Source organism: Centruroides sculpturatus, unplaced genomic scaffold (assembly GCF_000671375.1).
Source record: "Centruroides sculpturatus isolate CEXI.00-Female unplaced genomic scaffold, Cexi_2.0 scaffold1389, whole genome shotgun sequence".
Classification (NCBI taxonomy): domain Eukaryota; kingdom Metazoa; phylum Arthropoda; class Arachnida; order Scorpiones; family Buthidae; genus Centruroides; species Centruroides sculpturatus.
The window spans coordinates 7077-30813 of NW_019385999.1; the positions used below are offsets into that span (position 1 = coordinate 7077).

General features: G+C 27.9%; 1 protein-coding gene across 4 annotated transcripts; it reads right to left on the reverse strand.

Moving 5' to 3' along the window:
• Positions 1–341: 341 nt before the first annotated feature.
• On the reverse strand, positions 342–23142 carry LOC111613020 (transcription factor Dp-2-like). 4 transcript variants are annotated; one of them, XM_023354322.1, is made up of 8 exons: positions 22898–22988; positions 5037–5153; positions 2805–2959; positions 1517–1727; positions 1293–1436; positions 1142–1210; positions 669–817; positions 342–589 (listed from the first exon to the last, which is right to left on the reverse strand). In XM_023354322.1, exons 2-8 carry the CDS (start codon positions 5118–5120, stop codon positions 379–381), a joined length of 1023 nt encoding a protein of 340 aa, XP_023210090.1. In that variant the 5' UTR covers positions 5121–5153; positions 22898–22988; the 3' UTR covers positions 342–378. The 4 variants fall into 4 exon arrangements, with proteins under 4 accessions (XP_023210090.1, XP_023210088.1, XP_023210087.1 ...); XM_023354320.1 differs by lacking the exon at positions 22898–22988 and adding an exon at positions 18157–18411 and having other exon boundaries at positions 349–589; XM_023354319.1 differs by having other exon boundaries at positions 352–589; positions 22922–23142.
• Positions 23143–23737: the final 595 nt, after the last annotated feature.

Consider the following 23737-nt stretch of genomic DNA (forward strand, 5'->3'; position numbering starts at 1 on the left):
GATGCTTTCGATCTTCCATGTTTGATGGGACACAAAAAATAAACAAAATCAAACAAAATTTTTTACAAATAAGCCTTAAAACGCTAGATATCAAAATATACATAGATAATACAGTTTAGAATGAAAATGGCGGGAAAAATATGATTAATCTGTCTAGTGGTAAAAAAAAAACAAACTTACTTTCCAAATAACCTAATAAATATACTTTTCAATCTACATTTAAGAATGATACATGTAGTTGAAATTGTTTCAAGAATGTTTATCCCTTTTTTAAATACAGACATCTTTAAGTTGAATTTAGCTGTTTATAAAATAGTTATTGCTAAGGGGTCAAGCCTATCTACCATTTGCTGCTATTATTTAAATAATAAATTTTAATTATATTTCAGAAATATATATTTTGGTAAAATTCAAACACTTACGAACAATATAGGATTCCAAAGACTTTGGAACCATCAGTCGGGCTTTTGCAATGTCGGCAGAAGATGGATTTCCCGTGTCGAGATTTAATGCTAGTCCCATTCTCTTTAACACTTCGATATCGTCGTGTATTTCAAATGTGTTGTCAAAATTAAATAAATATTCCATCCTAACAAAAAAATCTCTTAATATAATTTTTGATAAAATTAAAAATTACATACATACATGCACATTATACATAAACATACTTGTCATTAGAGATGCTACAATCGATCACAGTTTTCTTACTAGTATTGACAATAATAAAGGGCAATTGAATGGTCGAATTCCCTAGTGGCCAGCATTGCTGTTTCTCTTTATCTTTATTGCGTTCCACTAGATTTTTAAATGCTATTTGCTGAATAGATAAAATTTATTTTTAGGCTTTTCATCATAACATAAAGCATAAAAAAAAAACTCATAAATTTTTGGATATTTTGCTATTTTACTTCATTATCCTAAAATACTGCTTTATGAAAATATTTATAAACTATACGTGCTCACAATATTCTTTTGAACAAAATGAATATCATCCCTACTAGAATAATTATTTATTATATAACAAAGGATCAAAATAACTTTCTCTCTCTCATATATGAAAATTGATCTAAAGTACTTTTGAGATGTGATAAAATAAAAGCTAAACTATTTTTTTGTTTCATTTAAATATAGAGATACTTACTTGTAAAATTAAATCCTGCAGCTGTTGTGTTTTCAATCGTATCCTTTCGATTCTTTTCTGTTTTTCAAGCTAATAATCAGAACTGTTTTAAAACAACCTTCAAACAAAAACACACAGATATATTATAAGCACTAATATATGTACTTTTTACCTCTAAATTATGACATTCTTGTGCAGAATTTGTGGGTAAACCAAGCCATTTAATTTCTTTTTTTTCTTTAGATATAATATTCATTGCCATGAGAACATTTAATGCGTCGTAAACACGTCTCCGGATATTTTTTTGATCGTACGCCTGTTTGAAGAAAAATTCAAATGTTTTCAAATATATTTTGAATTTTTTAAGTTGACAAATTTAAGTAAACAGTTACCTACTTGGTCTGTAGGTGACATATGTCTGTGAGGATCTGTAAATTCTGCAACAAGTTCATCTGCCACTTCATTATAAGAGGTAGTTCCCTTTTTTTGAACTTTTTCACATACCTTCATGGAGAAATGCCGTAAACCTTTTCCACCTTTCTCTCCCTTTTTACTTCTTTTACTTTTCAAAAAATGTAATTTCTTTTTGAAAATTCTTTTACTTTTTCTTTTCAAAATTGTAAAATAAACAAACATTTCTTTAAAATATTTCTGAATTTTTTTGAAAAGCAATTTCTCTTAATCTAACTCTAAATATATATAAAATATATTTTAGAGTTAGATTAAGAGAAATTGTTAGATTAAATATAAAAGATAAAGTTAATTTCTATGTTAAATATAATATAATCTAACCATCAATGAATGTATTGTAGAGTCCATGGTTTACAGCAGTGTTTTTCAACCTGTGGGTCACGAAGCCTTACACTGGGGGGTCGCGGGTAGAAGAAAAAGACAAGTGTTTGTAGGTCCTACACTACATTAAAAAAACTATAATTTCAGCGAGAATTACAGCCCACCCCAGAAAATGATAGCGGAAAAAGTGTTGAGCTGATTTGCAAAAAGAAATAAAAAGTAGAAAAGTAGAAGCTGAAAATTCAGGTCCTTAAAAAAAAAAAAAAAAGTCAACAGTTCCCTGTGCATAATGTTATAATTAAAGGAAGTTTCATACTTTATGTGTGTTAAGTTCTTGTCGATTCTTCTGAAATTTTCATTTTAATCAACAATACTTTTTTCTCAACAGAAAGAAAATTAAATACATAGTTTTTAAAATCACCGATATAGTTTTAATATGGCCCTAGGGGGTCGCCAGAACTTTTTAACTTGTAAAGGGGTCGTATATTCAAGAAGATTGAAAAACACCGGTTTACAGCACCACGAACAAATTCAGTTATATAACTTGTTACTGCTCATTACAAAAATGTCATGTTCTGCCATATTTGATGCATGATGCCATTAATTTTACATTCATAGAACCATGAATTTTATTATATCATTATGTCATCAATAATAGAAATCTAAAGTTAGATAAAGTTAGTTTTTAAATAAAAAACAATTTTTCAATGAAAATTCATTTGATGAAAGTACGCTTTCTCCACTACATGAGGAGATACTAACGAGAAAGAACTAACATTGCACGCACACACACATTAACTGGATTAGTTTAATAAATAAAAAATAATAATAATTTCAATGAACTAAATTCATATAGACATAATTTAAAATTTTAAGCATAATTCAATCATACCTTTCTGAATATTCAGAGTCACCCAATTCATGGCATCTTTTTCCTGACCACGTTCCAGAATGATCCACAATCGGAGACAATAAATGTTGAGGCGTTCTTGGACTATTATTCAAAATTTGTGTGCTAGCAACCATTCTCTGAGGGGTACCAAGAATCTAATATGAAATAATAATAATAATAATCATCTGCATAAATTAAAATAATTAACAAAAAATTAAACAGTTCTATTTAACTAATTTTCTTTTAAAATCTGTAACAAAATTTGTGTTAAATTAAATATTTTATGTATCAACTTGTAAATACCTCTTTTCTCAGAGTAGCAAATAGCAAAATATGACATTCATATGATTATGCCTTTGTAAATAAATTTATTATTTACATGTTAGTAAAACTTAATTTTTAATTGTAAATCCAATTTTTGCTAAATAAACTAACAAAACAATTCCTCTATTTCAGTGTCTCTCAAAGTGTGTTAAATATACCTCCAAGGATTGTGCTAAAGATCTTTGAGAGGTATGACAATTTTTGAATACACATATCACCAACATACAAAATCATTAATTTAATTAAATTAAAATACTGTAGTAACAAATTATTTTAAATGTATAAATTTCCAAATAATTCCTAATATATTTCATATGAATTCATCTACTCGGTAAGTGTTGCATGTGGGTAGTTTGCAAAAGATTTTTCTGACAAGAAGATACTGTACTTGGTACTTATAAAAATTGAATGGGAATTCACGGGTGTCAAAATTTTGGGAAGCACTGCTCTATTTCAGTATAGCATCTGCTAAAAAATCAAAAGATTACAATTTTAATTGTGCAATGTATGTTAAGAAAAAGAATAATCTTTGCCTCAGTTCTATTATCTCTTATGAATAAATAAATTAAAACCTTACAAATTTACTTGAACTAATCTTAAAAACAATAGTCAGAATCAAATATGGACTCCACAACTATTATCTAATATTCAAACATATTGCCAACATCTAAATATTCTGAATCAAGTTCTTCCAGACTTATATTAATATAAAAACAATATATGATTGTAATAGTTATTTACTACATGTCAAGTGAATGTTTTGTCTTGTGTATAATTTATGCTATCATCTATATAGATATAAATGGATCTATATGAATTTAAATATGGAATAAGTTAATCTATATACATGTCACTTATTCCATATCTTAATAATGCAATATGAATTATCATTAGATGTTCAGTTTATATAAATGATTGATTTCAGAAATTTTTTTACAATCAATTTAATTTGCAGTAATATTCTCTAGGCATTTACTTGTCAATCCACATTTTACTTCCATTTATACTGAAAATTTCTAATTTGAAAAAAGGCTGGCAAGGACTTTATTGGTACTAATACAGGAGGTTAAGGGACCATTAGGACGTACAATCATTTACAATTTTGCTTAGGATATAAAATTTAAATAATAACAGAAGCTTAAGGTATTTGTTGAATTATGAGAAATTTCTCTGTTTAAAAGAATATTTAAGCTTAAAAACAACTAAGACACATTTGAACAAAGTAAAAATTGTATGTGGTCTTATCTATTAAAGTTTATTAAATACTTTTTTTATATTTAATAATATAATAAATATAACAACAACTTTTAACAAAGATAAAACTTTGCTTCAGTCCTTTCCTTCCGTTGTTTGCACCATCTGTGTCTCCGTGAGTTTTGTAATTTTTATGAACTGCTGATGGTGTTATGATATTTTATTTAAAAACTTTTATATTTTTTATTATTACAATATCACAAATCTCCCTACAAAATTTCAGAAATTTTCAACTAAAAGCACAGAAGTTAAGCTTTAAAGAGGGTAAACAAAATCATGCCCCCCACATACACACTAACACCCATACATACAGGAAAAACTCCCAAATTTTTTTGTATTCTTTGACATTTTATGGTTGAGTCCAACAATGTAAAAATCTGGGGGGGTCATTTTTTAATCGATTACTATATTTTCCCTCTGTCATATAACAGAGCCAGGAAAGTAAAAATTTAACTAAATGTTAGTTAATATGTTAACACTGTTTCATTAAACCTAATTAACAGAAATTTTCAGTTCATATTATCTGAAAACTAAAACTGGCATAAACAACTTAAAAATCAGTCTTTGCAAACTGTTGATTAGCATTTAACACAGAGCATAGAGATTTTATATAAAATGTATTGCTACTTCAAATACAAATAATTTTTTACTTACTACTGGTGAGCTTGAAAGATGCATTGTTTTTGGTAATATGGTAGGTTCCATTTTAAACGGTGACATTTTATACAGGTATTTCATTAATAACTTATACCCCAAAGCTTTAAATAATTCCTGAAATAAAAAATTTTAATTATTATTTTAATTCATACCATTCCAACCACAATTTTTAATGTTTTTTTTTTTAAATATCTAGCATTGTATTTTAATTAACTGTAAACTATTTATATATAAAAATATAAAGAAAAAAGCTTATGGCATCGATTCATCAAAAACATAATTCAAAGATTTATTTACGAGACTGCATACTTAAGAGTACTTTAGAAAGAACCTTTCAAATGCTAGATATAATTACCAAGTGGTGGATCATGATTTTCACAATACTGATTTGAACTGCAAATATCTTCTTAAAAAAAATAACTTAATTTTTTATTATAAGTTGAAAACTGCAAGACAAGCAGAGCAAAACTTATATTTAGCATACAGTTGTCATATGTTGAAAAAAATAAAAGCTTTTTGATTTAAAAGTAATCATTCAAAACACTTCAACAGTACATGATATGATTATGAGAAAAGTTCCAAGAAAAAAAGAAATTACAAGAATATACAGAGAAAAAAACAACATATGCACCTAAATAAATCCACTGTGGGTCCATTTTTTGTATCCACTTTGAGTTGTAGTTATTAAAGCCTGTTGGGTTCTTCAAATCTGTGCATTAAAACTGTTTGATCTGAATTGCTGCAGGAGTTATCATAAGAAAACTATATACTAATTCTAAAGAAAGAAACATAGATCACAAGAATAATGTACAGTCAAACCCTGGTTTTCAAACGTAATTTGCTCTTGAAAGTTTTGAAAAACCAATTTGTTCTAAAAACAAAACAAATTTTCCCACAAGAAACAATATAAAATGAATTAATCTGTTCCTGACTCCGAAAACAAAGCCCATTTTTACCTTTTTGGATGTGCATAAAAATTCCTACCAATGCAATATATTATTATATTTTTATTTAAATAATTATTTATTTAAATAATTCCTGAAATTAAAAATTTTAATTATTATTTTAATTCATACCATTCCAACCACAATTTTTAATGTTTTTTTTAAATATCTAGCATTGTATTTTAAGACTTGGATGCCATTAGCATTATATGAATGTCAATTAACATGGTTTTTATTAATTAATTTGATATATATTCAACTGTGGAGTGTACCAAAAAAACAAAAATAGCATCTTTCCCACATGCGCATCAAAATCTAATTTAAATAGCAACATTGTTGATGATTCGTGTCATAACATCTGATGATACGAGGTAATCTCAGTGTCACTAATATCTAAATCAATAGTCCCGTTGTTGATTGGTCAGACCATCAACATAGGAAGTTCAACGTCTCTCTCTCTCTCTCTCTCTCTAATCCATTCCCAGCATCTGGCCAACTTGTTCATCAACCGGTGCAATTATAAGTGTGAAATTCTGTTTGTGAACTGAATTGTTCAAAAAGCATGGGATTCAAAAATTGAGGTTTGACTATACACAGTTACAATTTTAAATGGGTTGTTTACAGTAATCCATAGCTTAGAAAATATGATTCAAATAAACTTACATGTAGATTTATTTTTTAACTGTGACTGAGATGTGGGTTTATCCAAGCCCATACGGATAATATAAACCGAAAGGTCTAATCAAGTATAGCCCAGTTAGCAGGAAAATGTAATCTTCATATTTTCTTTGCATGCAAAATTTTCTCACCTCACATTTTTCGCAACTAAAATTGCCTTTTTTTATACTTCTTACATCATTACAAATGACCTTGATTCACAAGTATTTTTACCAGAACCATTTTTTTTAATATTAATTACTATCAGATTAAAAAATAGTTTTTAAAATTAGAAAGTCACATTTAAATCAATACTAAAATTCAAAACAGACCTATGGAAGTTTGATACATTTAGAAGAATCAGTTGAAAATATAAAGAAATGGCATAGATGGGGTTAAAAATGTGTCGCGATTGACTTGTCGTCATAGACATAGTCTAAGTTGTGAGGGGAGGTTTGTAATACATACTATGTTTAGATAGGTAAGAAAAGCCGCAATTTAATTTAAAACATGAAGAAAAGGTACTGTACTTACATTTTAAACAGAAAATTGTTAAAAATTGAAACTCAACGTTGTCACTTTTGGGGAACACCACTTCACCCTTCCTCTTTCTACCGTGTCCTGACCTACTCTCTCTGTCCCTCTTCCCTCCTTTCTTTTTTTCAGTTTTACAACCCTTTGTCTACATTTCTTATTCCCCTTTTACAACTGTATGCAAATGGACCAACAAAACCGCATCTGAGGGAGGATGCGGAGGTCCGATATCACTACAGTCACGTTCAGTTACAAGTGTAACACATTAAGTCAAGACATCGCAAGTGATCGACCAAAATTGGCTTTGCGATCGACTTGTTGGCCACCCCTGCTGTAACCCATTCAAAAAATGATAGTTAAAGCAGACTACTTGTTTCAATCATTGAAAAGAATTCTCTTAGCTATACTTTGATTGAATTTATCAAGTAAGCTTGTTAAGACATTGTTTGCTACTTTATCTTTTATTTTTATAAAAACAAAATTCAACATGGAATCTGTATTCAGTCATACTGTGGTTCTAAGTCAAGGATTAAGGATAGGAATATGTATGTATAAAATCAATTAGCAGAAACAAAATACGTGCTTTTAGTTCCATTTACATGTGTGTTCATTTAGCCTAAAAACAAAAAAAGTATATTTTTTATCTTCTAAATACAGATATTGTTGAATGTGTAATCCTTTAATTCATGACAATTTACACTGTTCATATACATTAGCTATAGTAATTGCCACCAGTTGTCTGAATAGAAACATATCATCACTGAAAGAGATTCTATGGTTTAAAACTTGCTTTCCTGTAAAGTGTCTCCAGGAAACAACTACTACTATGTTCAATCCATTGGCATCTTTCTCTTCTTTGATTAATCTCTTGAAAACATAAATTGGCCAATTTTATGCCAGCATCTGTTTCCTAATAATTAATCACCATCTTTATGCTTGAAGTTATGCCCAAAGGTTTGACTTATCTTCATTATCATCATCAGTATCAGCAGTTCAAGATTATCCAATAGCAAAATTTTCATTAGACAACATCCTTAGGAACTGATAACAATCTCACTCAGTTTCTGTGGGATCTAAATTAGTTTAATACATTGACTGTAATGGATTCTGAAATATATCTAGAATCCTAACATGCAAAGCTTGCAAATGCGCTTATTTCCTTTAAAAATTCAAATGTTTCATTTAATATCATCACTGGTGAAAGATTATTGTAATGTTTCATCACTGTATACAAGATTATATTTCATTTGTTTTGACATTTTTATAAACTTACAGCTAACATTGAAACTAGTCCATTTTAGTAATAAGAAAGAAATTAAAAATGTCATCAAAATTTCATGGATGAAGAACCGAATAGTGCTCTCAATCATTCAGATGACAGTTTTATTTCTATCATTATCTAGTCCAGCAATGGCAAATCTTTTCTCGAAGGTGGGTCAAAATTAAATTCAAAATTTATTAACTCTACATCACTGGTCACCAACCTATCTGACCTCAGACCACAAAACTCACAACTTCGAATTCCACAGACCATCATGAATTTTTAAAAAATGATACAAACATCTATAGAATAACGATCATAGTTCCATTTTACTTTATTAATATGAAATTCACTTGTTTAATTATAACAAATTAGTGTGAAGTCTGTTGTTGCTTGTTCAAAATAAGTTTATGGATTGTTGACTCTTTTCCACAAAGGACAACAATCATACTCAAATTATTAATTGTTGATTATTTATTGATAACAATCATTTCATGTTTGGTTTTAGATTTAAATAAAAAAAACCCCAATGAGTGAGAAAAAGCATTTTGCATTTCTTTCGTAATACTTTGCATAACCTTGAGTTGATCAATGTCAAAATTTCTCTACGAGTATCTAACTCCGTTCTCGAGATTAAGGAAAGATAGACAGAAAACAGTGGAAATTTATAGGTCTACAATTTTTTCAAATTGCAACACAATTACAGAAAAATCACTCTCAATATTAGTCTCTCTCATTATTTTTTGAAAGATATGTAAAAACAAAACACCAATAATACTACATGAACTCATATATAAATGGTTTCTCTAATTTTGGAAAAGTAAATCAATACCAGCAAAATTTTCTCACTGATCATCAGTGGTCCCCGGACATCAGTTGCCAATGCTGCTATAAATTGCAGATCAAACATAACAAGCAACACGATTAAAATGGAAACAAATATTTAATTTAATGGGAAATCATCTGTTGTTTATTTAATGACAATTTTCCTATCCGAGGTTCACAATGACTTTTCACAACAGCTTTAGGACCCTGCTTTCATTCTACATACTATATATATAATTTTGAAATCTATCAAATATTTTTTATAGTTTATAAACCTGATACTTTCTAAATATTTAATATGGGTACCTTGAAATGCTTTTGTGGGTCACAAGTTCACCATCACTGATCTACAGTATTTGAACTGCAATTTTCAAACTACACACATGTAGATTCTGACTATCATCTGTCTGTCTGGTCTTCCTTAATCTTGAGAATAGAGTTAGATAGATAAAAATCAAGACCAGATATGAAAAGCTTAGAGATCCAGAGGCTCAATTAACTATACACAGACTTCTGTTCTGGATTGGAAGTAGTGTAATTTTTTAAATAAAATTATGATAAAAAATTGCAGCTCAGCATTGTGATAATCTCACAATAATTGAATTGTCTTCAAATTTTTTAAATTTGTACTTTAAATTACACCATATTAAATTTCATTTTGCACTAATTTTATATCATAAAATTGTTATTCATATTTTATAATTTTACTAATTAGCCTATACTTTTAAGAAATATCAATATTTTAAATGCATGAATTAAATTCAGTATGGGTGATAAATACTAGTCATTTAGAAAAAGAGAGCCAATAGAAAATGCAAAATCTGATTATAAAATTTATATATATTTCAACTAATTGGTTATTGGTAAATTAAGTTTTACAACAGCTTTCATTTGATCAATGCTTTTTTATTGTTAGTAGTTGTTATAATTGCCTTTGCCTTCTTTGCAAAAAGATAAAAACTTTATAAATAAACTGAATGTAACAACTTTGCTGAGAGTTCTGCCCCTTCTCAGTCTAATTTATTTCAGGATGACCATTCAAAAAATGCTATTTGATATATAATTAATATTCATGAAATAATATGCAAAAAATTAGCTCTTACACATTTTTCCCCCTAAAAATAGAATAATTTATTTTTCATTTATTTATTATTTACTTAATGATTATTAATAATAATAATAATAATAATAAAGAAAAAACTCCCAAAAACAATTTACATAGATTCTGCCAATTTCTGAACATAAACTACATTTTCCTGCCAAAAATGGAAAAATAATTTTTCTTATAATAAAACCTTGCCTTTTCTTTGTTACTTTCCTTACACACAATGAAGTGGTATAATAAGACAATAGACTATCAATACATTCACTTTATTAAATATTATATTTTATATTTATTGCCAAGATGTGTTTCGAGTATAAATCCCTCTTCTATTGGCTTGATGTACATTCTTTCCTCCTTTTAAGTGGATGTATTGATAGTCTGTTGCCTTATTATACCACTTTATTGTGTGTAAGAAAATGAAAGGCAAAATAATTTTTATAACATAATGCCATCTACTGGAGAAATAGAGAAATAAACATTTAACAAAAGTAAACACATCAGAGACATTAAAATAAATATTTTCAGAGCATTTTTGACAAATGTATGATATATGTCAGAGCCAAAAAAGCTATCACTGCATACGAATGTATGAGTATGCATTGATCGCTTTTTTTGTGTATGAGATGCAAGTGTGACAGAAAGGGCTAAATCAGATTTGTCTTTAGTTTAAGAGGCCAGAGGCCCCAATTAACTCCATTCAAACTTCCAGTCTAGACCAGAAGTCATGTGATTTCAATTCAGAATTTTTACCTTGCTATGCTATATAGAGCAATAAATCTGATATAGAATTGATCCTTACGATAAAACATCATCAGTAGATAATATATGACTTGACACTCCATTGCATACAATATTTGTACAATCTCGCATTTTCTGTGATAAAAGTTGTGTGAAAAATAGCATCAGTGTAGAGAAAGAGTAATCATAGTTTCAGATTTGGCACCAAAAGTTAAATTTATTGAAATTAATATATGATTAAAAATTGCCACCTGACAATGTCACAATAAATAATTTCAATTTTTGCAATTTATCAAGCAGAAAAATTGTATTGAAAATAAAATGATCTGCTGATTTTGTCATCAGATATTTAAAAAAACTGAAAGTTATGGAAGAAAGGGGTGTAATGGGAATCCCCACTTTTGTCTCCACATGATAAATGTATCATTGTTCAAAAAATTCAACAAATGGGTTCAATAAAAAATGAAATACAAACTGCTGAAGAAGCCCCTAGTTCTCATTGAACCACTTATCAAATTGTTAGGCCATATCCAAATTTAGAATATGCAAGAAGAATGGAACAATCTGCTTGGAAGCCTCACCATATCACTGCTCATCTTGATCTTGCATGACATCATATTAAAAACTGAATTAAGACACAATCATATTATCTGATGAGAAGTTAAACTTAAATGGCTTGGAAGGAGTTCACAACTATTGGCATGATCTTACAGAGGAATTGCAGTATTTTTATAAATATACATCATCAGCTAAATTTCATTAACACNTATTTTGTCAATATGTAGATAACACTTGTAACTAATAAATAATGTCTTTTTATTTTATTTTTTTTAAACCCCACCCTTTTAAAAATACTTTAATAGGTGAACTGGCCTACTAAAAGGAATAAAAAAACTTTAAAACAAATATTTTGTCAGTAATCACACCTAGACTTATGATTCCTTTTGCTTTTCTTTCTGTCTGTATAGACACCTATAATCTTAGCAAGATGCTAATCACAACTGATAGAGAAAAATCATATCCTTCTTTAATTCCTTCAGTAAAATTTCCTATCGTTTTTAATTATTAAAGAACTACTACTACTTAATTAAATTTGTTTTATAATTACCAATCACTATTTCAGAAAAAAACCTGCATTAACATTAGCCTTATCATTATAACTTGATCTAACACACTGATCGGCAACCCTATTCTACATTCTCTATTAATAGATGTTTGCCACATTCAATAAGTTTTTACCATATGTCTACTGTGCNCTTGCATGACATCATATTAAAAACTGAATTAAGACACAATCATATTATCTGATGAGAAGTTAAACTTAAATGGCTTGGAAGGAGTTCACAACTATTGGCATGATCTTACAGAGGAATTGCAGTATTTTTATAAATATACATCATCAGCTAAATTTCATTAACACTAAAAAAATGCAAACTGCTAATAAAGTTCAAATAGTCCGTCTCGTTGAATTTTTCAGGATGGTTTACATCTTGTCAAATCAAAATCTCAAACTGAACATGTTTATCTGATTCTGATCTCACTTAAACTTTATTATTAGCAATTTTATGTTTCTTAATATTAATTATGGTAGCAGTAACATGAAAATTAGCAAAATTTGTTCTGATCAATATTTACTTATCTAAAATTATTTCAGAAAATAACTTCATTTTTTGAGTATGAATTTAAACCTTAATATTATGCTTCATAAATAATTTATTTTAAAAATATCTTTTTCTTTATTCTGCTTACTAAGGAAGCCAACCATGTTAAAAACTATTAAAGAAAATGTTTTTAACTCTTGAGTCAACATCAACTGAACTATTCACTGCAAACTTCCAAAATGTGGAATGGGACATAGAATTCAAATTATGAAAGAGATTTAAAGAATTTGAAATGAACTGTTAATAGAACATTGCATGTTTTTAAATTTTCAAAACTGTCTTTAAGAATACTTTAAGAATATTTTTTAAATAATGTTCAATTATTATTATGATGAGTGTAATTTAACTATTAATTAATTGAATAATATCCACCTTATCCAACATTGTCTTCCAACAACAATAGAGAGTGCTATGTTATTTATGTTTATTATGTATAAATGCCTAGACATACAAAAAATATACACTTGATCTAACACACTGATCGGCAACCCTATTCTACATTCTCTATTAATAGATGTTTGCCCCATTCAATAATTTTTTACCATATGTCTACTGTGCTAGAAAAGTAACTAAACGGATACCAATTATTCCAATTACATTAGGAAAGTCTTGTGACAATTGATTTCCGCCCCCTAATTAACATTAAAACCTCAATTAAAATACATAAAAAACAACAAATAAAGTACAACAAAATAAAAAAATTAAGAATTATATTATATTTTTTTGCAGACTTTTTTTGAAACAGCAATAATCAAGGTGTAATAAGCCTTTGGAAGAGAGAGAGAGAGAGAGAGAGAGAGATATCTAAAAAAAAAAAGTGTGCCGAAAAATTATGAAAACTGCATGGGGGAACACGTAATCTAACTATATTGGGCATTTCATGTCCATTATAATATCTATGATATAGTAATTGATCAAGATATTTTATGCGATTAGTAAATAAGGGAAGACCAATCTGGACCTAGCAACATTAGAGTAGACTGTAAAAGGAATATTATAGAATTTATTTAAAGTTAGATATATTTTATTTAGTTCTTTTATGATTTTATCCAACAGAGGGGGCAGCCATCAACCAGATTGGTATACAATAATCAATAAAGGATTGAAAATTAGCAAAGAAAATCGATTATAAAACAATTTTAGAAGCTATTGAAATGGCAAAATCTTGATAGGATAATATCTTCTAAAGTGATCTGGTGGTGGAACCTATGTAATAAAAACTTTCACCCTTTCTATTTAACTTCAGGGCATAAATTCCTGATTTGGAAAGCATCTCTTCTTTATCCTCATCACTATGAAGTACAAGAATCACTCGTATGTTCATGATAGTGAGTGGCCATCTTACTTTAACGATAAAACTGCTATTCTGGTATATACAGTAGAACAAATAATGTAGCCATAAGTTTACCTGTAATAGTTAATACCTATTTTTATCTTTCCTATTTTGTTTAACTTTTTCTCTGTTTCCTGTTCATTATCTCACATTTGTGGCTTTAATGATATTGCTCATAATATCTTTAGAGAGACTTCTAGCTACTCTTGATATGTTGAAGTTTTTCTTTCTCTGTCAATCACAAAAGATGAATCCTGTAAGAAAGACTCATCTTTTGCAGTTGCATCATGTTATGTCAGATGGTTCTTGTTTCATAACAGATTTTGCCGTAATGAACAGGTGAAGACAGAAGAGCCTTACCTGTTCACTGCAGAAGATGAATAGATGAGGATTCTGACGACAGCTAATTTGTGTTCTATTAAGTCTTCTAATTTCCAATGGATGAAATAGTCTATTAATGTGGATTTCCTGAAGACTTTTGTGTAAAGATGATTGTTTCTTTTATACACTGTATGTAATATATAGGAAATTGGTCCTCTTATAACTGTCCTTTGTAAAGAAAAGACTTACTCCTGAAGTGTTTTAATTTATGATTTTTATTAATCCTCGTGCTACCTCTTTATGCCTCCAGATGATAAGCATGTCATTGATAAATCTCATTACAAGTTTTATGCTTTTCTTGAAAGTTAGTAACTCTTTCTTAATAAGCAGAATAAAGAAGGAAAGATACTGGCTATGATGCTAAGTTTTACAAACTCTTATGATTTTAATGTAATTCTTATTTAAATAACTATATTGAATAGTACAGAAACAAAAACACCTCATTCAATTATAAATATTCATTACCATAAATTATTAAGACAAATATTTTTGAAATTTTTATACATTTTGTAAAATTTATCTCAACCAGATATGATCAGCATCCTGCTAAGCATACTTACTGTGTACAAATAGAATAAAATAAAAAGTCTAGCAATCTTTATAAGCCTAGAAAACCATTATTAGAATGCTTAATAATTCACAAAAAATTCAAAAAAAATCAGAATAATAAATTTAATTAATTAATTTAAGCATCTAAAATATATTGTTTTCCTCTTTACAAGAGGCAATTATATTTTATACAAAGCAAGATATATCTCAAACTTGAGGTTATTAGTTAACATATGCTTGGCACAAACGCAGCATTAAATGAAAGCAACACTGATCACTCAGAATTGTAGATCATATTTATTGGAGCATAATGTAAAGCAAAGCTATAAATACAAATATAACTCCATGTAATATACAAAGTATGCACTAGAGGAGTTTTAGAAGTTTAACCCCAATTTGAGAATTAAAAAATTAAATAAAAAAATACACCGACACATAAAAGTGCCGAGAAAAATTCGTACAGTTTTAACTAGTTACTTCTTATCAACAGCTGATGACAATTCCGAAGACGTTAAGAAGAACGTTTTATGACTGCTCTTTCTTATAACAGTGCTTCTGTAGTAGACTTTGCCAAATGACATCTACATCCATACTTTTATTTAAATTAATCGAATTTAACTGTTATAATAATTCAGTTCGTTTCTAAAATAGTTTTTTATATANTTAATTAAATTTGTTTTATAATTACCAATCACTATTTCAGAAAAAAACCTGCATTAAAATTAGCCTTATCATTATACAGGTATACCTTGCTAAACACAGTTAATTAATCCCTTAATTGTACCAAGTATATCAAAATCAGGTTAATCAAAATATAGTATCTATGTTAAGTAAAGACAGCTGGTAAAACTGTATAAATTAAAACTTCTGCTGTGTATATAAAGAAATTGATGCAATTAATTTCGCACATTAGTCAAAATCATGTTAAGCAAGGATCCCTGTAGTATATTTCAATTTATTCAAAAAATTTATATATAACTTTAAATAAAATATTAATTTTATTATTCAAAACATTGTATTCAATGAAAAATTATTACTCAAGAACTTTTGTCATCAATTAACAGCCAAATTGTTATAATATTCTCTCATTTGATAGTAGAGTTTGTGCATTGGAATTTTCCACTATAAAATGCTTTGTTATAACCTTACAAACAGTTGTAATGTTATAAGTGAATGTGAAGTCCCTTGTTATAAGCTCATATTATATAATAAGGTTGTATTGATAGCTAATCAGATCAATCCTTATATGAATCCAGTAAGATAAAACAAAATGCCACTTTATCGAACAGCAACTAAGGAGAAAAAGTATTTTGATTTTCTAATGCTGAAAGATAGAACAGTTCACAAATTGTTTAATGTTTCCAAGGATATTCCAAATTACAAAGGAATGTGCATTCTGTATTATTTCAAGATATTCCAAGGTAATGAAAACAAGTAAAACAGCAAAACCATATTTGGAACAAGACTGTCTCGGAGACTCACTACTAAGCGGAATCACTTTGACACTCAAGGCGGGTCTTGTTCTCATTCTCCAATCTTCTTTGGTATCGCTGCTTTTGGGCGCGATTGTTCAAACTTCGCCAGCTACAATCACGAGGTCTTCCATGATGCATTTTCAATGAAATTAACCTATCTAATTTCGAAATTTCTCTCCGTTGCGTGTCGTCCCGGGCTGAATTTTTATCAATGCATAACGAAAATTTCCCGTTTTTGAAAAAAATAATCGTGGCTATTGTATCGTCCGAAATTATTTTATTTTGCACAAACAATATACAGTTTAACCTGATTATAATGTCATAGAATGTAACGACAACCCTAACATAACGTCAAATTTTTATTGGTCTCATGATTTTACTATACTAGATAATGTTAAAAAACCTACTTGTAATGACACCCTGTTTTAATGTCATATTTGAAGCACTCCCAAATTTACAAAATTAGATTACAAATTTTATTTAACATAGAAGAAACTGTGTGTTCAGTCCTAAGGTCAGAGTTCACTTTTTAGAATGACTGTGGGTGGTACTCTCCCCTACCTGACTTCAGTGCGGTGAGGTGGCTGTTTTGCCTGTTTATAGAAGAGAGCCGCCATTTTATATTTTATTTTGACTCGGTTCTCAGTCCCCTGACTACCTACAAGTCTGGATTTTTTTATGTGCAAATGATTTGGGCACCTAATACTCTGTGCCAAATATCAATTCTCGACATGTATTCTTCATACCTCTATGCTGGTAACATAAAACAGAAGTATGATTTTATAAACAAGACATATTTAATGTATTTTGTCGACAAGACTATGGTAATTAAATTCTTAGAAGTTGATATATATTTGTATTTTAAGATTTAAATCTTATAATTTAGGATATAAAAATAATATACTTTACCAAATAACAACAAGACAGACTTGATCAAAAAAGGAAATTTATGAAATATGATGATCATAAGTCAAAAAAAAAGAGTGGTCAAGAACAATTAAATATCAACAACAATCTTGTTTTCAAAATGTGACATTATAAGTATAATGAATAATTGCCTAAACACTATTTGTGATATTCAACATTACACTAGAAACTTATAATAATGGAAAATAAAAATATGCAAACTTTATAATTTGAAACTGCCTAATTATTTTTACATTAAATATAACATATAGCATAACCTAACAATATTATAATAAATCCTAATCCTTCCTTTTCAATTGCAAATTACAAATTCACATGTTATCTCTAAAATATGTCAAATTAAGCATGAAGAATTGTTACTTTTAATAAATATGTGCTAATTTATACTATTAACTAAATTTATTCCAAAGCTGAATGGTATCAATATGTCAATAATCATTAAAAATTTTATTCAGAAATTAAAATAATTCATTTATTTACTGTGCTAGAAATTATTTAGACTTTAATACTTTGTTATTATATAATAAAATTTAGTTATTATGGATTTTTCTACCACATAATTGAATTTTTTCCATATTTATTTTCAACATTTAATAATCCTGTTAATATTGGCTGATTATTTCACATCAGTTAATAACAATTATTAAAATTTCCCAACAGTTAATCTATAGTGATAATTATGGGATGATAACATGTGGATACATCTCTAATTAAATACACTACTTACAAACTTTAAAATCACAGCAAATTTCTTCTCTGGTATGTATGTAGCATCTGTACATAGTGTTACTTTATAAAACAAAAATCATAGAACATTTCTTTTAAAATATACTTAAAACGTTTAACTAATCTGTCAGTTATTTACATACAGTACCTAGCATTTGTACTTCAACATCACATTGTATTGTAGGAATTTAAATATAACCTTTTGCATCTGAAAATCAAATTCTTCTTAAATTAAAAAGAATTGTTGTTACGCAATTACAAGAATGAACTCAAGGTCACTATCATACACCCTACTGTCATATCTATTACAGAATGGAGTTTGTTTATATTTCTTTATATATTGTAAAACATTATTTTCATTTTTATTATATATGTTTACATACATAAGGTAAATGTGTTGAACTTTAAATCAGTATAATGAAAATAAGCTGTTTCTAATTTATATTAGAATTACTAATTAGTCAATAAAAATTAAAGTTTACTTCATGAAATCATAAATGCAAATATTTATCAGGTTTTAGAGGTAAATTTACTAAATAAAAACATATATTTAGAGTAATTTATAATCATTTAACTAGTAAGACATATATATTTCATTGTTTATAATTGAATACTTAATAGTTTGATAATCTCCATTATAAGTGCAACAAATTGCTATTTTCAAGTTACTTTNACACGTGTCGGGTTGTGATTGGAAGGATTCGTAAGAAAGCGGATTCCTAGAGAATGGAACGTATCTCTATCTTATAGGGGGGTCGACTGTATTTGTATTTTAAGATTTAAATCTTATAATTTAGGATATAAAAATAATATACTTTACCAAATAACAACAAGACAGACTTGATCAAAAAAGGAAATTTATGAAATATGATGATCATAAGTCAAAAAAAAAGAGTGGTCAAGAACAATTAAATATCAACAACAATCTTGTTTTCAAAATGTGACATTATAAGTATAATGAATAATTGCCTAAACACTATTTGTGATATTCAACATTACACTAGAAACTTATAATAATGGAAAATAAAAATATGCAAACTTTATAATTTGAAACTGCCTAATTATTTTTACATTAAATATAACATGTAGCATAACCTAACAATATTATAATAAATCCTAATCCTTCCTTTTCAATTGCAAATTACAAATTCACATGTTATCTCTAAAATATGTCAAATTAAGCATGAAGAATTGTTACTTTTAATAAATATGTGCTAATTTATACTATTAACTAAATTTATTCCAAAGCTGAATGGTATCAATATGTCAATAATCATTAAAAATAATTTAAGCATCTAAAATATATTGTTTTCCTCTTTACAAGAGGCAATTATATTTTATACAAAGCAAGATATATCTCAAACTTGAGGTTATTAGTTAACATATGCTTGGCACAAACGCAGCATTAAATGAAAGCAACACTGATCACTCAGAATTGTAGATCATATTTATTGGAGCATAATGTAAAGCAAAGCTATAAATACAAATATAACTCCATGTAATATACAAAGTATGCACTAGAGGAGTTTTAGAAGTTTAACCCCAATTTGAGAATTAAAAAATTAAATAAAAAATAATAATAATGCCTATAGTCTATATTCTAAAAATTAATAAGTTAATTTAAATTATGAAAAATGATTTTTTTTAAACCCCACCCTTTTAAAAATACTTTAATAGGTGAACTGGCCTACTAAAAGGAATAAAAAAACTTTAAAACAAATATTTTGTCAGTAATCACACCTAGACTTATGATTCCTTTTGCTTTTCTTTCTGTCTGTATAGACACCTATAATCTTAGCAAGATGCTAATCACAACTGATAGAGAAAAATCATATCCTTCTTTAATTCCTTCAGTAAAATTTCCTATCGTTTTTAATTATTAAAGAACTACTACTACTTAATTAAATTTGTTTTATAATTACCAATCACTATTTCAGAAAAAAACCTGCATTAACATTAGCCTTATCATTATACAGGTATACCTTGCTAAACACAGTTAATTAATCCCTTAATTGTACCAAGTATATCAAAATCAGGTTAATCAAAATACAGTATCTATGTTAAGTAAAGACAGCTGGTAAAACTGTATAAATTAAAACTTCTGCTGTGTATATAAAGAAATTGATGCAATTAATTTNATATGTTTACATACATAAGGTAAATGTGTTGAACTTTAAATCAGTATAATGAAAATAAGCTGTTTCTAATTTATATTAGAATTACTAATTAGTCAATAAAAATTAAAGTTTACTTCATGAAATCATAAATGCAAATATTTATCAGGTTTTAGAGGTAAATTTACTAAATAAAAACATATATTTAGAGTAATTTATAATCATTTAACTAGTAAGACATATATATTTCATTGTTTATAATTGAATACTTAATAGTTTGATAATCTCCATTATAAGTGCAACAAATTGCTATTTTCAAGTTACTTTCATATAAATATGATATATATATATATATATAACTACAAATTTCATATATAATGACAATAATAATATAATAAAGATAATTTGTTATTGTATAAAGTTGCATCATTAAACATTCACATAAAAATATTGCAAAAAATCTTCATGTAATATAATTACATGCCAAGGCAATAAAATATTGTCAGATCTTAATCCAACTATAATATGACTAATTAATTATAATCTGATTAAATCCAGTGATGACATTTATTACTATTTATAGGGCTTGGTTTATATGTAATTACAATAAAATAGTCTAATAATATATTTACTAATGCATTATTCAAATACAAAACAAAATTGCAAGAATTGCTAATATTCAAATGTATTATGTATTTTAAATAAATTTGCTATCAATACACCATTATTAAGTTACAAATAAGTTTGTATTCTGAAACTTATTGAAGAAACAAAAGTAATAAATACTATACGAGTTATTCATGTACCCTTATATTTAATTACATTTTTCATAAAATATGTAATATTAGGCATTGACTTTTAATACATTTAACAGATCTAAATTATTCAGCATTTGAGATTCCTAATAACTGAATTCTTGCTTCTTAAATACTACTTATAAATAATAAACATTCAGCCCCAAAAAATTTTTGTATGCTTTATTCACTACACTTCTAAAAGAAACTTCAAATCATGGTTAACATTATTATTAAATTGTAAAACTAATAATTTTAATCAAATTATTGATTGGATTTCCACAGATACTTCTAGATGGCTAATAAATGATTTAACACTACTCATCTATATAACAGTTTATACAAATTTTAATACGGTAATACCTCGACTCACGCTACCCTGACTTACACAAATCCGGAGTTACACAATTTTCAAATCTCGTCGATTCATCTTTTGTATGAGTGCCATGCAACTTTTGATTACTCACTCCCCCACACTATTGTTCAGCTTACATGTTCGGACGTGTAGCGCAGAATCGACACATAGCTACAATTTATTTTGTGTTATTTATTTCTGTGTTTGTTATATCTACGGAGACTTGAGAGACTCTATGTGGTGATTTCTTGTAACCATGAACGAATCAAAAGACGAGATAAGATTAACGAGAACATTTATTAGTTTACATACATCCGACTTGGATTTTACACAAATTGCGAAATTATACCCAGACTTACACGAATTCGACTTACGTGGTTATCGCTCGGTCTCACCTATCGCATAAGTTCGGGGTATTACTGTATTCGTAAATCTAATTCTTTGAACAGAAAGAATGTAAGACCGAATACGAAGAGGAATAAACATCCAAGTATGTAGTCTGATAAAAAGAGAATTAACAGCAAATATTTTAGAGTAAAACCAAAAATATTCACAAATGAATATATAGAAGTGTAGATTCAATTACATAAAATGACAATAGGATACACTGGCATCGATCCATAAGGGTCAAAAGGGATCCTCCCCAATATTTCTGTAATGACAAATTGTCTTCTTTCCAAGATATAAAATATATACACATCACACTACAAAAATTAGGAGTCTGAACAACTACAAGCACAACAGATACGCCTTACTTTTTACATCAGCAACAAATATTTTCTTAATCATTTACATCGGCCCAATCCTGATACAAACAGACCAATACAGACGATTCATGGATTTGCAAAGAGAAATACCAATAAAAATGTAGGAAAAAAGGTTCAAATTTATTGCTCATAGGTTATGAGTTGATAGTAAAAAAAAAAAAAAATTCTAAGAGCATTTAATTTTCAATTAAACGCTCTTAGAATTTTTCTTAGGTGACATTCATCTCCATCTTTACAGGCCAATTCTATTTTGGTACAAATCATTTAAATATATACTCAAATTCTCTGTCTAGTTACAACCCAGAAGAGAAAGTGAAACAAGAAATGGAAAAGAATACAAAATAGAAAGGATTTAAATGCTGATCAAACAGATAATAAGTGTTTAAAAAGGGACACCACTTAAAATCTTTCCTCATCTGGAGGAAGAGGAAGATGCTTATGTTGGTGATGATAAGCCACGTTTCTGACCATCAAATAAATAAGATTTTAGTCCTTCATTCGTAAAAATCACTTTTAGATACGGTATATTTATTTAAAGATATTTAAACTGTGTAAACGGAGACATTTCGTATCAACTTCGGTGACGTAGACTTAAGCAGTTTTTACGTAAATTCATCGCCCGTTTTTCTTTTTGTTTACGTCACAAAGACGTTTACGAAACGTAATGCACGAGCGAAACGTTGTAAATTCATTTGAAAAACTTCATATTTACCTTAAGCCTAAGACCGGTACTTACGAATATCCCATTTTTAAAGCGAGAACGTCGAGTATTTAATCGCACATAACATATTATATGAATATAGACGATCTTAATTTACAAACTGATAATTATAACAAGATAAAATTATTATCTGTACACGAATAAAGTCTCATTAACATTTAACACAAAGAATGAATAACAAAATTTTCTTCCCTCCCAACGGAAAACAACAGTTCCGCACTCATCGACCAGACGATAAACAATTTGTTGAAATTCTACTTTTTCTTTTCTTTTTTTTATTTTTTCCCCAGTTTAATTTTTATTAAATAATTTTACGTTAAAATTATTAAATCGTACTTTAATTATATTAAATCTTAAATGTTATTAATTGTCTTGTGTTTTTACTTTTTTAAAAGAGTGTTATGTAGTCTGATTTTTTTGTGTAAAAATACATTACTTTTATCGGTGAAATGTATTTTTTTAAATACAATTTCTTAGAAATAAACATATTATAATTATTTTTCCGTTAAATGATATTAGAATTTTTTAAAACCAATAATTAGTAATAATTTTAAATGAATTAGTTCGATTGACGGGAGGTGACGCTTTTCATTCTTCCATTGCTGATAAATACGGGTCCGACCCTCAATGGGTGATAGTTTGTGGGTGGTTTGTGCGTGATACGTCGAGCTCTGTCTCTTATGACCCATTTTGGTCTCGGCGGGACATAAAAAAAAGGTCTTTTATAGTGCCACCGTGTTGAAAAATTAAATTGCAATGGGATTTACTCGCCATTCTGTGGGTACTAAGACCTTTGTTATCAAACCCATTATGGGTTCGGCCAGACCCACA